Source organism: Myxine glutinosa, chromosome 2 (genome assembly GCF_964187855.1).
Source record: "Myxine glutinosa chromosome 2, kmMyxGlut1.1, whole genome shotgun sequence".
Taxonomy (NCBI): Eukaryota; Metazoa; Chordata; class Myxini; order Myxiniformes; family Myxinidae; genus Myxine; species Myxine glutinosa.
The window spans coordinates 111,225,165-111,242,859 of record NC_136262.1 but is presented as its reverse complement, the minus strand read 5'-3'; the positions used below and the strand labels follow the sequence as shown (position 1 = coordinate 111,242,859).

The following is a 17,695-nucleotide window of genomic DNA, read 5'->3' as shown; positions in this document are numbered from 1 at the left end:
TCAAGTCAATCGGATGAAAATTGAGGATTTTAGAAATCCCACCTTAAGTTGTTGACCTTTTGGCCTATGTTGACCTTAAAAATAATTGGTACTTGAATTCAGTGATGTGATATGCAAATCCTCTTCAAATTTCAAGTCAACAGGATGAAAATTGAGGATTTTATAAATTCCACCAAAGTTCTTGACATTTGCGCAATGTGTTGACATCTTGACCTCTTGACCTCAAAATCAATAGGTTTCTTGCGTATGATCAACACGACCATTTGGTGAAGTTTTGTAAGATGGGATTAAAATTGTGACCTGTAGGCGATTGACATATAAACAGACAGACAAAGGCGATTGACATAAACTAGACAGTATAACGCACAAGACCAAGCAATGTACTTGAAAAATCTTCGATAAAACAATAAAATCTCTGTTGTGTGTTCGTAGAGTGTTGGGAATGACATTAGTATGAAAAAGACTTTGTCCGTGCCTTACCTGTCTGAGCTCCATGAGCTCTTTAATTGCTCCCTCAAATGCTTCCCCTTTGTCTCTATAATGATCTTCAATGAATTCCTACAATGTGAAGATAAAATATGGAGTATTACATTGGTGATAACAAATCGATTGGGAAAGTGTTGCTCGTACGAGTAAAAAGTGGGTCCATAGGTGTTGTAGGCCAAAGATAAATACAGTACAGGTAAAAACACATATAAACATTTTAATGTGGGTAAATATCAAAAACTATCTGTGGCATCATCAGATGGCTATTTTCAGCGTATGTTTGTGGTCTAACTGCTGCTTACTCTGAACAATAAAAATCTAAATTTGCTAATTTGGAAGAATATACCATACTGATACGGTACAGTTCTGTCATGTATTTTGGTAAGTTACAAGCCTTCTTCTGTTGCAGGTAAAATTCTGTCATCTTCCTTCTGTTGCAGGTAAAATTCTGTCATCCTGTCTTTTGGTACCAGTTATGAAAGGCCCATCCGATCTTCCGAGGTCAAGGGCCAAGTAAAGTAAGTACTGTTGCCGCGTGAGCGATATTGTAATAAAATATGGTGTCGCTGATATCTCGAGTGAAATTACCTGCCCCAATCTCAGTGCACCTGTTTATATGAAGTTAAATCCCATGTTGTCTACTGCTCATTTCTGTTTTCAATATACGAAAAGGCTCCTCCACGAATCTTAGCCTTTAAAAAAAAAAAAGAAGTACAGATACATTCAAAGTACACCGCCCCCATGCCAAATAAATAAATAACATCCTCCAGCGCGGCATTGCGCCTTAGGCCCCCGGCGACACCGCCGTGCAGTGCATGGAAACTGTATTGGGAGGGAGAAAAAAAAAAAAAAAAAACTTATTATGTGCTCAATCACACTACAATAATTAATTTCTACTACAATAATAGTAGTAGTAATACAATAATAATAATAATAACTACAATAATACACTACAATAAAAATCACTACAATAATAATAACACTACAATAATACAATAATAACAATACAATTAATAATAATTAATAATAAAAGTACAATAATTGATTAATTTCATAATCAAAATCAATAATGATCATAAAATATTTTCTTGATCAATTGGCTAATAGCATACCTAAACCACCAGTGCTTCATCCGAAGCTGTAACTTTTTGAAAATTAATTAAATAAGTCATTAATCGAAAAATAATAATAATAAATTGATTAATTATTAAATAATTAATTGATTAATCAATAAATGAAAAATATCCTTTATAGCCACATCACTTGGTCACCATCATGTCCAAATATCAGCTAACTAGCTTAAAAGGTGCCTGAGATATTGCCCAGATGAGAAAGAAAAGAAATAAATGATTAATCATGAAAAGAAATAAATAATAATCATAAAATATTAAAATAATTAATCAATTGGCAAACAGAATACCGAAACCACCACTGCTTCATCGGAATCTGTAACTTCAAAAAAAAAAAGTCAATAATCGAATCAATCAATAAATTATTAATCGAGTCAATAAATTATTAATAGATTTATTAATAAATCAAAAATAGCCTTTGCAGCCAAATGACTTGGTCATTGTCATGTCCAAATATCTGTTTCCTAACTCAAAAGGTGCCTGAGATAATGGCCAGAAGAAAAAGGAAATAAATAAGTACTTAATTGTACTTAATTGATGTTGTACTTAATTCATCGATAATAATCAAGTAACTAATCAATTAATTGATTAATCAAAAAACAAAAAAATACCGTTTTTGCCAAAGCACTTTCTCACTATTGTGCCGAAATTTCAGCTTCCTAGCTCAAAGGATGGCTGAGATATCGCCCGGAGAAACAAAAACAAACAAGAAAGAAACCGGAATGAAAACTGAGTACTCTTTCAGCACACGTCATTGCCCGGCCCATTTGGTGCCCAGCAATGACGTCATGCAGCGCCTGCAGATGGCATAGGAAAGCAGCGGTGTACAAAAAAGCTCCACCATGTCAGTTACCTGAGTTACTCCAGTGTAGACATAGCACATGAGAGATTGAATATGGCCAAAAGTTGGTACAGCTTAATCCTGGAGGCTTTTGACTTTAACTGACGACAATTGAAAGTTATTTACTTACAACTGTCAAGAAATGCAGGCATTTATTACATATGTTAAAAAGCTCTTGTGCAAACGTGACCTACACCGCAGCATTGGTTCGCCTGTTTTCTCTGTCTGAGCTTGGAGCCTGGAATTTAAAATACATTGTAGGGGTAAAACACCCATTATGGTACAAGTAGCCTCACGACTTATGAACAATAATTATTAGTCTTGGCCCGAAGAGGTTACGAGACTATTGTAATGTCCGTGGGTGCATCTCTGTGTGTACATGTCTATACATTTTTGCTTTAAAATAATTCTCTGCAACCGCCAGTCCGATTCATATGAAACTTTAAGCATGACTCCCTATGGAAAATATTTTATTGATAACTCTGTCATAGGTCACATGGAATTACAACAACATTGGATTGAATGAATGAATGAATGATCGTTTTTAAGGCCATTTTCCCCGCTCGAGCGGGGGTTAGCCTTGCGGGTCCCATGACAATCATGGTTCCCTGTTTGAGGCAATGTTTTTATGGCCGGATGTCCTTCCTGACGCCAACCCTTAGTCGCCTCTTACGATGCGCAGGGATACGGTGTACCTATTCTAAACCGGGGTACACACCGGGCAAAGGGAAAAAAATAAAAAAATTGGATTAAAGGGAAAAAAAAAAAATCAACATCATCTTCTCCAAAACCACTCAAGGAAAGAAATTTAAACTTGGCATTTGTCATGAACACTAATTCCCCATGGCGTATATAGGGTGATAATGATGATATTATCAGTTAAGTGGTATTCCAGCATTAATTGGTTGAATTGAAATCCTTGTTCGAAAAATCTGAAACTTCATATATCTGATCTACAGCACGATGTGAGTGAATAATGAAATCTATGACATCATCGATCATGTGGTCTGGAGGCCATATTGGATTGAAAAAAAAACAAAAAAACAAAATATCTTCTCCAGAACTGCTCAACAGATCGATGCAAAACTTCATACATATGATCGACCTGCCATGGGGAGTACAGTTTGAACTTTTTTCACATTCAGCTTCATTGATGCAATTTAGCCTTAATGTGCACAAAAGTGGTCGTTAAATATCCAAATAATTAATCAATAAAGCTACGGATAATGGCAATGTATGTGGCATAATGGGGTGCATAGGTGATATGGGTATATGGACAATAATAGCAGTGGGCCATAATAGTAGCATGTTCAGTTAACAATGGTATTTTCTTTTGTTCAGAATGAATGTGCGAGGCGAGACATGCGCTCCACCAAGTGCCGTTCAAGTTTATGCTCGTATTTTATTTTACCGCCAGTATTTACCTGTGACATGTTGCAGGTCTATCAGAGCTTTCGGTTGATGTTGTTGTTGTTGTTAGGCGTCGATTTTTGAAATGTGCACCCATTGGTCGTACAGCTGCTGGATCACACCTACATCTGTCGCTTGATTCCACCTACCATAGCATAGAATGATGTGGCCGTGATCTTGGTTTTCCGGTGGGCCTAACGCATTAATCCTGTTGGCCTCTACTAATTTATGCACTATTTGGAATTGTTGTGTTAGATTTGCATTGGCTTTGTTTGGGGCGAGTGTTTGTCTATGATAAGGGACCCCCAAAAATGTCATCATATGTCGAAAAATAGTAAGGTTTAATCAAGTTTGTCAGAAGTCACGGTAGTCAGGCAAATTATGTCACGTTACGCAAATTATTTAATAATGCATTAAATTTGCGTTTCCCAATCGCACTGTTCATCTTTTAAGAGTACTTTAAATGCTCATTTGCCAATTGGTTCGTTACCAGATTTGGTTGCAGGTTGTGACCACAGTGCGTTCAATCTTGCTTAATCTCCACCAGAAACTTATAGCTCAGTGAATAAACCATAGGGTAAGAACGGGAAAACAGAATGAGGTAGAAACAACATTGCCTCGTTATGAAAGAAGCCTTGTTGCATTGGGTTGGTCACATCATTTTGATTAAGCAATCACATCTTGAAAATGTATGATTATCAGGAATCACATCTTGCATCATTTTTCATTATTTTAATGAGAATTATTACTTGGCTAGACCACTTAAAAACTGCAGTTTTAAAAGAGCTTAATTATACCGAGATTGAGGAATGCCCATCAAAGCTTTGAGAAACCATCAGCTTCTGGCCATTTGTGATTATTCTATGGCCGCCTATTTTATTCAAATCACCTCCTACTTATAAAAAAAATAAATTCCCTCGACTATTATTGCATCTTTTATCAAAACCATTCACGACTTGATAATTCACAAATAAATCCAACAGTGGCTCCCAAATATAGAATTGTTGTTGCCAGCAGTTTATCCTCATTCATCAGGATGTGAGATCCATCTTTATTTTATCCGTGCTTCTTTCTATTCTCGTACTTCAATATATACCACGGAAATTCTTCTGATTACTTTCAATTTTTCCTCTATCCCATAACTTTGAGAACACTCTCGAAGATTAGGGTTCATACTTCAATAACCAACGACAATGTCTTTCGCCTAAATCCTCTTCTCAAATACGATTTTAGATAGTTAATGGGATTTACGAAAATGACATATCAAGTGCCAAAAGTGCAAGATGTATATACACAGCAATGTTTTATCGGGTTAAAGGGATAAAAGTCTTTCTTGGGCAAACCCTTCGGGAGCCAATAGCCATCCAAGTTAATAATAATAATAATAATAATAATAATAATAACAATAATAATAATAATCTTTATTGTCCCATATTCAAGCAAATTATTCTTTGGTAACACCGCAAGTGAACCATTATAAAAACATAAAACACAAAGGGAAAAAGAAAACAAAATAGAAAGATATAAAATATGGAATATGGACTAAACAGCAAAATGGCTGGAATTTAAATTTGAATTTAGCATTTGAATTGCACATGGTACAAATGACTTTTTGAAAATGTTCATCAACCTCCTTACACGAAAGTGTCTCCCTGATGTCAGTTTTCCAAAGAGTCCGTTATAGAAGTGACTTTCATCGGTACACACCTGCACCGACTTCCTTTTCAATGCTCGCAAGTATAGAGACTCCATACTGGTTGAAGGCCGACACACTTTAAATGCCAGTGCAATGACTTTTCTCAATCGTGACTTATTCCGCACATTTAGACAACTGTACCAGGAAATCAAATTAAATGACAAAACACTGATCAGTAAGGAAGTGGTCAACATCCGCATCACATGCGAGTTAACACCAAATTAATTCAACTTCCTGAGAAAATAAAATGTATTTTCCCACCTGGCCTACTCCACAGTGGTTCTGCGAAGAGGTTTCAGGATCAAGTGAAAGTTGTGCCAGTTTTTCCTCTTCTTTTTCTCTATAGCCCTTCACATTTAGTAGCTTTCAGCTTTGCTAAGGGCGAATTAAAAAAAAAAAAACCCCTTTCATAACTGGCCTCCAAAGCTAGTCATCGAATGGGCATCCTCCGTTAGACAAAGTCCTTACTTGACACATCTGAACTCCTATCCACAAAGCCTTCACCTGCAGCTTGATAGAGAACAGTACTGTTCACTCCAGTTGGTGTGTTTCCCCCCTCTCACTACTGTTCCATTCGTTCAATTACATCTTTATCCATTCAGTGCTCTGGCTCTTCCATGAATCATGACTTAGTGTACAAAAAGACAAGTTAGTAAAGCACTTAAAGAAATTCAGAAAATTTCATGCTATAAATAGGAATCCAGAGTCTAGCAAGAAAATAAAAATAGGAGGTTAAAAACAAAATAATAGAGCTGGTCGAAAGCAATAGATCTTGAAGACTGACTTTTATTCACCATGATTTAGCAGGTAACGGTAGGTATGGCAAGCGGAGGAATGATTTACGAATGAAGTGGGAATAAAGAGTCCAGAAAATAAGCAGAAGTGTACGAGTATATTTATATGCAGTCCAAGTACAATCAAAGACAAAGTGGACATATATACATCGTATATGGGATTTGAACCTGGGATCACAACTATGATCTCACAAAAGAATGACAAACAAGCTAACACAATTTTAAAGATTTTACATTAATTGATAGATTTAAAATAAATGAAAGGTTGTGAGACATGAATGAGGAAGGGGGCATTGGTAGGGCCAGGGCATTGACAGGGGGTCAGGGCTTGTTGTTATGGGTAGCAAGGTCAATAAGATTTCAGGAGCAAATCTAATCTTCCAAAGAGGAGGTATGTATGGTCCATAGTCTGATTCTGTTCAACATTATGACATTGAGAACTAGAATGGCACGAAGTCGAGCGCATACCTCCGCCAGGCTGAAGAGTTTATATGTCTTGTATCCACTGATCGGCCTGATCTGGACCAAAATCGAATCGCTTCTTATCACCGAAATAACTCATCCACCTAGATTTATTATAATTGGTCCACAACCTTTTTTTGAAATATCATACTATATATCATTTTTGGCCCCATCAATGGTGAAGAATCAGTTAAAATATATATATATATATATATAAATTGTCACATCCAGATTTTGATCTTCACCAAAATCAAATCCATGCGTCCTTGTCACATACCCAACCTGTCCACCAAATTTTGTCCGAACCCGTCCATAACCGTTTTAGATATCATGCTAAGTATCGGTTTTAGCCCTATCTCCCAATGGTGAAGAATCACTTCAAAAAGTTATTTGATCCAGATATGGATTCAGATCTTCACCAAAAATTAAGCAATTATTCCTTGTCACACACCCAACCTCTCCACCATATTTCATCCGAATCCGGGCCACAACTTTTTTTTAGATATCCTGTTCACAGACAGACAGACAAATAGACAGACAAATAGATGGGTGAAAACAAAACCTCCATCCATCTTGGTGGCACAGGTAATTAAGCATCATGTTATTCAACAACAATAAAATAGTCAGTTTGTCCATACAATGAGATGTTATCTCTCCTGTTAGTGTGGTTAGTAAAGTATGTCAGGTGATGAGCATGTCCTGATCTATTAAGGTGGAATAGCATGCAGAGTAGATGGGCAGAATGGCCTGTCAGGGATCTATACCATCCTTGCATTTTGATAAGCTAAATAAAGCGTAAAATAAAAGCACAACTGGTTAAACAATCTACGACAGCAAATGTACTCCACCTTCAGAGGCACAGTAAAGTTCACTTCCTTGGTCTCCTTCAGGCCTAATGGGATTAATGGGATGCTGAGCCCATCACCACTGAGAAAACAGAAAACATGTGGAGATAAATGACACCTTAATTTTTAGATGAGTATAGAGCAGTCCCACATGGTTTGATTGATCCATAAACTATCACAATAAATGTTCAATTAAGCAGAGAATCTCCCGGAAGAAAGAAGAAACGGTCTCAGACACAATTCAACCTCCTCCCACAATTTCCTCCGGTGAGGACCAACCACTTTTTCCCTTCTGACAAAATAATTTTCAAGAACCATCCTTTCAACCTGCTTGAGGTTTCTGTTATCAATTAATCCAGGTTTGTCATCAATGAAGTTTCTTTCCTTGGCAAATCTGAACTTTTGACAACTTAAAACGCCTTTTATGCAAGGGACACATGGTCTGAACCCCCATCTGTGTATGCACAGTTTGACATACAGACAGAAATTGGAAGTCGGCTTCCCACCCTCATTTGGGAGGAGAGGGGGCAGGCAGGTTAAGCCCATGACCTAACCTTGGGTATGCTCAGCACATATAGTCATGGCCAAAAATATTGGCACCCTTGCACTTTTTCAAGTAACTCACAATTTTCTCTAAAAATAAGTTGAAATTCACAAAAGTATTTGGTCTCCACAATACATTATTTCACTGTTAATATTACAGAACCTTTGTTTTTGATTCAGAACTTAATATATCCTTTTAAATCGGAAAATAAAAAGAAATGGCATTGACAAAATTATTGACACCCTGGACTTAATATTTGGTAGCACAGAGTTTGGACTAAATAACTGCAGTCAAGCGCTTCCTCTAGCCATGAATGAGCTTCCTACACCTCTCTACTGGCAGTTTGTCCTACTCTTCTTGTGCAAACTGCTCCAGTTCTCCCAGATTTGAAAGGTGCCTTCTCCCAACTGCAGTTTTCAGATCTCTCCACAGGTGTTCAATGGGATTTAGAACTGGACTCATTGCTGAACACTTCAGAACGGTCCAGCATTTTGTCTTGAACCATTCCTGGGTGCTTTTTGAAGTGTGTTTGGGGTCATTGTCCTGCTGCAAGATCCATGACCTATGACGGAGACCCAGCTTTCTGCCACTGGGTTGAATATTGCACTCCAAAATGCCTGGGTAATCTCCTGATTTCATGATGCTGTGCACACACTCAAGGTACTCGGTGCCAGAAGCAGCACAGCAACCCCAATACATCACTGAACCTCCTCCATGTTTGACTGAAGGGAAGGTGTTCTTTTCTTTGAAGGCTTCATTTTGTTTTCTGTAAACATAGAGATGATGTGCTTTACCAAAAAACTCTAATTTGGTCTCATCTGTCCACAGAAGGATTCTGGCTTGTTCAGGTGTGTTTTGGCAAACTCCATTCGGGTTTTCTTACATCTCTGTCAGCAATGGGGACCTCCTACCATAGAACCCCTTTTCATTGAGTTGGCAACAGATGGTGCGAGTTGAAACCGTTGTACCTTGTGTTTGAAGGTCAGCTTGAATTTGGCAGTTGATTGAGGTGCTTTCTCCACCATTCGTACAATCCTTCACTGCAATCTTCGATCAAGCTTTCTCTTGCAGCCACGTCCAGGGAGGTTGGCTACAGTGCCAAGGGCCTTAAACTTCCTGATAACATTGCGTATGGTGGACATAGGAATATCAAGGTCTCTGGAGATGGACTTGTACCGTTGAGATTGTCCATGCTTGGCTACAATCTTGTGTCTGACCTCCTCAGACAATTCTCTGGTTTTCTTTCTTTTCTCCATGCTCATTGCGGTACACACGGTGACACAAAACAGCAGAATGACTCCTTTTCTCTATTCAAACTGGTTGAGCGAGTGATTTTTATATTGCAGGCACCTGCAACTCACCACAGGTGAGTTCAATTCCAAAGTACAGGAGAATCACCTCCTTGAAATATAATTATTTCCAACAACTTCCAAAAGGTGCCAATAATATTGTCCGGGCCATTTTCGGATTTCTGTGTGGAATAAGCTAAGATTTAGTAATTTTTTCAGCTTTTTTTGTTTTGCTCCACTGCAAACCAAAGAAATAAATATGTGGATACCAAAATGTTGTTTAATTTCAACAAATGTCTGGAAGAAATGGTGAATTATTTGAAAAAAGTGCAAGGGTGCCAATATTTTTGGCCATAACTGTATGCAACATTTGGTGGATATTAGCCTCGCTGTATTTATTTTCTATGATTTATAGACGTATGCGCATTGCGCATGCACAAAGGAACAGGGTACAAGGTAATGATGATATGACCTGGCAGGAAAGGTCAAAGTCATCGGAATGGAGACCATGGATGTTGGCTTAACAGATGGACAAGGTTGAAGTTGAATGAGATGGGGCAATGTTGGGGGAAAAGTTTCTTGAAAAGGTAACAAGCAGGGTGACAGAACTTTTGGGATGACCCTCATAGATCACAGCAAGTAATAAATAATTATTTCCCTGAATGCCTAATCATTGGTCATCAAGCCCTTTACCCATCATCCATATGTTTACTCAGTCTATGACCAGATCGCTAGAGATACAATCTCTTGAAACCACTTGGACCCTTTCACTGATGAACTACCCTTCTACCTTTTACTCTACATCATTTATATCTCGTCCCAAACAAACCTGTCATTTTGGTATATCTCCATAGAACTGTTGAGCTCAGAGAGTTCTTCCTTGAGGAGCTGAAGGTTCGAGTTGACATACGTGAGCTCCAGGCTCACCGTCTCTTTCACCTTGTGATTGCTGCTTGCTCTGCTCACAGACACAGAAATCAAAGCCTCACTTATTGATAGAAATGTGTGCACTTGTGAATGCAAGATGTCACTTTATGACTGTGTGTGTGTGTATGTGTGTGTGCATGTGTGCATGTGTGCATGTGTGCATGTGTGCGTATGTGCGTGTGCGTGTGTGCGTGTGTGCGTGTGTGTAAATATATGATAACATAAATATATGATAACAATTAACGTAAATAAATATGTAAATATATAATAATACATTAAATCCTATTGCAAGTAAAGTTGGGATAAGTGATGTTGCATCGATGGGTTGACTGACTGCCTGGACACAACTGAGGTTGTGGATCCACTGATTTACCATCAATTGATGTGGATCCATGATCGAGGTTGTGGATCCGCCGTTTGGAGAGGTCCTGGGCTGAAAGGATCGAAACCTTGAGGAAGAACGGTGCCCAGCTGATGATCCATGCAGTCTGGAAACTAGTCAGTTGCTTACGGGTTAAGGTTCTTGCTTTAGGTGGAGAAACTATGTTTGAGGTTTACAATTTAAATAAAGTTGAATATGGGATGTTGTAAAATTAACATCATTTACAACAATCCTTTAAATTATTTAAGTTTAGGAACAACTGATACTGTACAATTAATTAAGTGAGTGTGTGTGTGTGTATGTGTATGTGTATGTGTATGTGTATGTGTATGTGTATGTGTGTGTGTGTGTGTGTGTGTGTGTGTGTGTGTGTGTGTGTGTGTGTGTGTGTGTGTGTGTGTGTGTGTGTGTCCGGGCCATAACTTTACCATTTGAGCATTTGTCATCAAACTTTCAACAAAGATTTATTGTGGAAATATGGAGAAGGAAAATTAATAGTTTTGTCAAAAGGTCAAAAGTCAATGACGTCACATAAAATCGTCAATTATTATCCAATTGACCTGAAATAAAAAATATTTTTTGCATATTGGGTCACTGAATTGGTTCACCTATCAAAAGTAAGAAACCAATAGCTTTTTTTTTTTTTAGATCAAAAGATCAAAGGTTGCCGAAAAGCATCAATTATTTTAGATTTTTTTTTACCTCCGCCACCGAAGGTAGATGGAGGTTATGTTTTCACCCCTGTATGTTTGTTACTTGCCGGAAAAGATTCTGGCAAGTATGTTGGGTGGTTTGTCTGTCTGTCTGTCTGTCTGTCTGTGTCTGTCCGTCGGTCCATCTGTGTGCGCAGTATTATGTCTACACCGTTGCACATAGAATCGCCAAACTTTACACATATTTGTCTTGCCCTGGAATAGACTGTGCCCAATTTTTAACTCTCTCGGCCCAAGGCCTCCATTATGACGTCATAATTCGATAATTCGACAAGTACAAAACTTCATCCAATCAAGATGCAATTTCTTGAGCGCCATGTCGGCATAAACTGGTGGAGAAAAAAAAAAAGATCGTCATCGGTCACGTGGTTTGGCCGCCATCTTGGAAAAACCGAAAAACTTTGCACCTCTATATCTCCAAAAGTGCTGAATAGAAAAAATTGGGACATGGCTCATTGTAAAGAACTCTCCATGGGAAATAAAATATGTTAATGATTATGTCATATCTGCCTCCATTATGACGTCATACTTCGACAAGTACAAAACTTCGTCCGATAAAAATGAAATTTCTTGAGCATAATCTAGGAATAAATTAGTTTAGAAAACAAATAATGATGACGTCATCGGTCATGTGGTTCGGCCACCATATTTGTCCAAAATGGCCGATAAAAAAGTACATTCCGGCAAGCCCTCGGTCTCTGACCGATTTCTCATTTGTTTGTCCGTCTGTGAACAAGATATCTCAAAAGGTTATGGACTGATTCACACGAAATTTGACAGATATGTAGTGTATGTTAAGTGGACAAAATTATTAGATTTTGGTGTTGATCTGGATTCGGATCTGGCTACTAGAATTTTTTTTAGTGATTCTTCACCATTGGGAGATCGGGCCAAAAAGGATACTTAACATATTTTTAAAAAGTTATGGATGATTTATGACTAAACTTGGTGGATGAGTTTGTTAGGTGAGAAGAACAAGCAGATTAGATTTTGGTTCAGGTCCGAATCCAGATGCGGCCTATCATTGGGATACAAAACGTAGACTGTTCAACCTGGCGGAGGTATGCGCTCTACCGAGTGCCGTTCTAGTTTAAACCGTTTTTGTTATGTTTAGCATACGGAAGAGGAAGAAGTCTGAATACAAAAGCAGACACGGACGGGCTTTGCATTTTCAGATGCTTTCTAGTTTTTCTTGCAAACAGATCTTGGGCCTGTGATCATGTCAGAATTTCTGTCTGATGACATTAGTAAAACTAGTTTAAACAGTTATTTAATTTTCAAATTTCTTTCTACAGATCGCCATCTTTAAAATTCATCCCGAATAGGTTCCACAAGTTTGACCTCTTGGCCTATTTTTGGGTCATTGGGCCCCGTTCATTATTCAAATGAAGTATACAGACATAACAATGGCATTCTTGCTGGATGTCAGAAAAGAAAATCACTCTGGCTTTCTCTGACTTAGCGCTCACGTAAAATGTGTTTTTTTTGCCATCTTTACACTAACACAGAGTAATCGAGGTACTTCATATCTCCGATATAAAACTATATGTTCTCTCTTTTCTTTGTGGATAAATAATGTACATTGACTGATCCCATGTTGAGCAAGCTCCATAATAGATGTTCATGATTATTACTCCCGCCAAGGAGTAATGCATTTGATCGTGTCTGTCCGTGTGTGTGTGTGTGTGTGTGTGTGTGTGTGTGTGAGTGTGTTCGTGTGTTTGTGAACAAGATATCTGGAAAAGTTCTGAACGGATTTGGATGAAAGTTGGTGGGATGATTGCCCTTGGGATAAGGAAGAATTGATTAGTTTTTGGTGAAGCTCAGGATATTATTCCGGATCCAGGAATTTTTTGAAGGATTTTTTACCATTAGAAGATAGGGCTCATTTTTTTTTTAACATTATCTTCTATATATTTTATATTTAACATTGTGATATGAAAATAGTTTTCATATTTGTTGTAAATGTAGTTTAAATTCGTGGTTATGCGTTAGAGCGGTGTATTTTTTTTAGCAGTAGTCTTCAATGTTCATTTTTTCTAATAAAGACATATTCTGTCATTGTAAAACCATCAAAGTGTGTATTCGGTTTCCCCATTTCATAAAATGTATCGGTTGATACGTATAATGCTTTAAAACTGGTTTTTTTTTTTTTTATACCTCAGAAGAGATAACATTTACCTCAGCGAATGTCAATCGCGGTGTCAGTATTTGAAGAACTTATAAAGACTTAGGTGAGTTATAAGTGTGACCAGCATGTGCACGGGATTCTTCCCAGAAGAATGAGTGGTCGCATTGGCTTGTACGACTTAAAATGAGCGAGTTTTGTTTTGACGTTTGGGCCAGTTTTACATGTTGTATCCCTAAGGAATGACACGAACGTTTTTTCCTGGCTTACAATTTTATTTGAAGTCACACATGCCTCAAAATACACTCACTTATATAGAACTGAACGCTGAATCCGAAAATGTAAGTGAAATTGCCTTGTTTTTTTAAACATTACCTTCTATATATTCTAAATATATATCTGTGCAGTGTCTGTCTTGTCTTGTCTTGTCTTGTGTTGTCACTGAACTACTCCCTCAAACTTTTGTGAAATCGTACTATTCCAACTTGACCCACGGCGGGAGTATGCGCTCTCCTGAGTGGCGTTCTAGTTCGCTTCTGTATTTCCAGGCTTGTTCCAAGAAGCCCCCAAGACTCTCTGCTCACCTTCACTCCTTCATTCCTCTTTTCTCCCGCCTCTGGAACAAACTCCCTCACTCTATTCAATCCCACTCCTCCCTCCAGGTCTTTAAAACAGCTGTTCACCACCATCTCTTATCTTCCCCCATCCAAAACCTTGATCTTTTTTAACCCCGTTAATTCACCCCAAATCCTTTTTTTTGTGTGGAAATTCCGACTTCTGTCCTGGAAGTCCTAGCAATGTCAATGTGTTTTTTTACCTCTCCCACCCCATTCCCCCTTCCTGTGCCTCCTCCCACCAAGCCCTCTCCCTCCCACAGATCTCCCGATGTCCCTGCTCTCAAATGTTGTACTTGTGTGCTTCCCCCTCTCTCTCCATATTGTCTACCGCTACCCTTATTATATGTTTTATGTGTCTGTTTGCCTTTTTGTGATTAATGTTAGCTCTTTCACGAGCCTCGATTTTGTACACAAAAAAGGAAATTTAAAAAAGCCCTAGAAAGAGTGGTGATGGAACAGTAGAGACAGTGGTGCTAACACTGTACACTGTAGATAATTATATTATCGAAGTAGCAGATAACCCACAAATATGTTAAAATAATACACGTTTGTAGACAGCAGAACCAAGTTGTCCGCACATCGTAGCCGTGCCGTGGATTAGAAACTCTGCATCCTTTGTAGGCTATGAGCCAAGGGGGTTGGTCGGTACCATACATATGGAGTAAGGCTCATTGTGATTTTTAGCAAGATATATGTCCCTAGATATGAAAAAAAAGTGATAGCAGTGTATAACTCTCGGCCATCTCTGTGTTATCACCCGAAATATTATTATACGCCCGCTTTGCTTCGCCAAAAAATGTGATATTTGCTAAAATTGGAATAAATATGTTTTTAAGGACCACAGAGTGCCAATAATTTGCATACTGGATGCCAACTAATATAGTAATAGAAATATAGAACATTTGTGGGGGTTATCTATCAAAATATTGATATAATGACAAAAAATATGTTAAATTTAGTGAAAAAGTGGTCGAAATCGCTTCGAGTTCAGAATTCACATTGTACATTTTTGTCAATATTTCAAAAATGAAAACTCCCAGAGTAACATTTGACCCCTCAAAATCTTCGCAAGGAACCACTGCATTGGAATATATCATTACTTTGTAATATGGTGGTTGTTTGGGGCACATATTTTGGCAAAGTTCAAAATATGTTCAACCATACCCCCTAATTTTGATATTTTGGAACGAAACATAGCTTTTGAACATTTTAGGTTTATTCGTCTACTACTTTTGGTATCTCAGTGTAATTTTTGGTATTAGCTAGTATCCTAAAGTAGGTTTGTAACATCAGCTACATTATATTTCACAATGCATGCAAACTTGCTCCACACTCTAGGTTTATCATGATCTCTCGAACAAATACGATCTCGATCTCGATCTCGGCACTCTGTGGTCCTTAAAAACATATTTATTCCAATTTTAGCAAATATCACATTTTTTGGCGAAGCGAAGCAGGCGTATAATAATATTTCGGGTGATAACACAGAGATGGCCGAGAGTTATACACTGCTATCACTTCTTTTTCATATCTAGGGACATATATCTTGCTAAAAATCACAATGAGCCTTACTCCATCTGTATGGTACCGACCGGTCAATTTGGGGGGTCTGGCTCATAGCCTATTGTCAGATTGTAACCGATGAGCCGTTACAATGCCCTGCCAACTCTAAAAGAAGACGTTGGAGCTAGATACAAATACGTTGTGGAAAATCGTATTCAGTTTCATGAACTTGATGCAATGCCTGTAGATGTAGACATGGAGCAACTAGACAACTCAAACACATTCCAGGATTACAGCAACACTGCTCAAGCCATACATCATGCTACAGTTGGATCACGTGACATGACAGTATATGGATTGTGTACATTCCCGACAACCTCAAGGCAGCAACCAGAGAGAGAAGGGAAAAAAAGTTAAAGGTTTTGAGAAAAGTTGCCCCGACATCAAGTGTCCCACGTAAATGGCCAATCTGCTTGCGTGACAATGAGAACAAAACTGAGCTGTTCCAAGTGATGGCTGAACAAGGACCTCAACTGCAAGAAAAGGCAAGGGGCTATTCAGCACATTTGGGTATCAAGTACATCGACTGGGAATGATACGACGTCAACTTTCTCTGGAGAGACAAAAAAAAATAAAAATCAGCCTGGGACACTTGGCGTGCATTTCCATGTCACATATGCATTTCTGATATGTGTTCCTGACAACAGCATGTCTCCAGTCAAACGGTTTGTGGTTCTTTGGTATGATAGAACCAGTGGAATGTGCAGGGTTAATGAGACAAGACATGTTCTCTGGAAAATCACGAGACCTTGAGAATATCCCACCGACACGGGTAGTTCTCAAACAGCGTGTACTGCATGCGGCCTACCGAGGAGAGGCATCCCTCAAGTAGCGCGTCCTACATGCGGCCTATCGAGGACAGACATCTCTCAAACAGCGCGTACTGCATGCGGCCTACCGAGGACAGGCATCTCTCAAACAGCGCGTACTGCATGCGGCCTACCGAGGATGACAGGCATCTCTCAAACAGCGCGTACGGCATGCGGCCTACCGAGGATGACAGGCAGCTCTCAAACAGCGCATACTGCATGCGGCCTACCGAGGATGACAGGCATCTCTCAAACAGCACGTTCTGCATGCGGCCTGCCGAGGATGACAGGCATCTCTCAAACAGCGCGTACTGCATGCGGCCTACCGAGGATGACAGGCATCTCTCAGACAGCGCGTACTGCATGCGGCCTACCGAGGACGACAGGCATCTCTCAAACAGTGCGTACTGCATGCGGCCAACCGAGGGCAGGCATCCCTCAAACAACGCATACTGCATGCGGCCTACCGAGGATGACAGGCATCTCTCAAACAGCACGTACTGCATGCGGCCTACCTAGGATGACAGGCATCTCTCAAACAGCGTGTACTGCATGCGGCCTGCCAAGGACAGGCATCTCTTAAACAGCGCGTACTGCATGCGGCCTACCGAGGATGACAGGCATCTCTCAAACAACGTGTACTGCATGCGGCCTACCTAGGATGACAGGCATCTCTCAAACAGCGTGTCCTGCATGCAGCCTGCCAAGGACAGGCATCTCTCAAACAGCGCGTACTGCATGCGGCCTACCGAGGATGACAGGCATCTCTCAAACAGCGTGTACTGCATGCGGCCTACCTAGGATGACAGGCATCTCTCAAACAGCGTGTCCTGCATGCAGCCTGCCAAGGACAGGCATCTCTCAAACAGCGCGTACTGCATGCGGCCTACCGAGGATGTCAGGCACCTCTCAAACAGCGTGTACTGCATGCGGCCTACCGAGGATGACAGGCATCTCTCAAACAGCGTGTACTGCATGCGGCCTACCGAGGATGACAGGCATCTCTCAAACAGCGCGTACTGCATGTGGCCTACCGAAGATGACAGGCGTCTCTCAAAC

The 17,695-nt window shown here is 39.4% G+C and overlaps 1 protein-coding gene across 1 annotated transcript in view; it reads right to left on the bottom strand.

Annotated features, from left to right (window-relative positions):
* Nucleotides 1–17,695, bottom strand: part of LOC137421427 (rhophilin-2) — a 128,250-nt gene that overhangs the window by 31,190 nt on the left and 79,365 nt on the right. The window contains exons 3-5 of the mRNA XM_068107474.2: nt 10,327–10,455; nt 7,668–7,746; nt 481–558 (exon numbers count right to left, since the gene is read on the bottom strand). Coding sequence (XP_067963575.1) covers nt 481–558; nt 7,668–7,746; nt 10,327–10,455 — 286 coding nt within the window. The remainder of the gene's footprint in view (nt 1–480; nt 559–7,667; nt 7,747–10,326; nt 10,456–17,695) is intronic.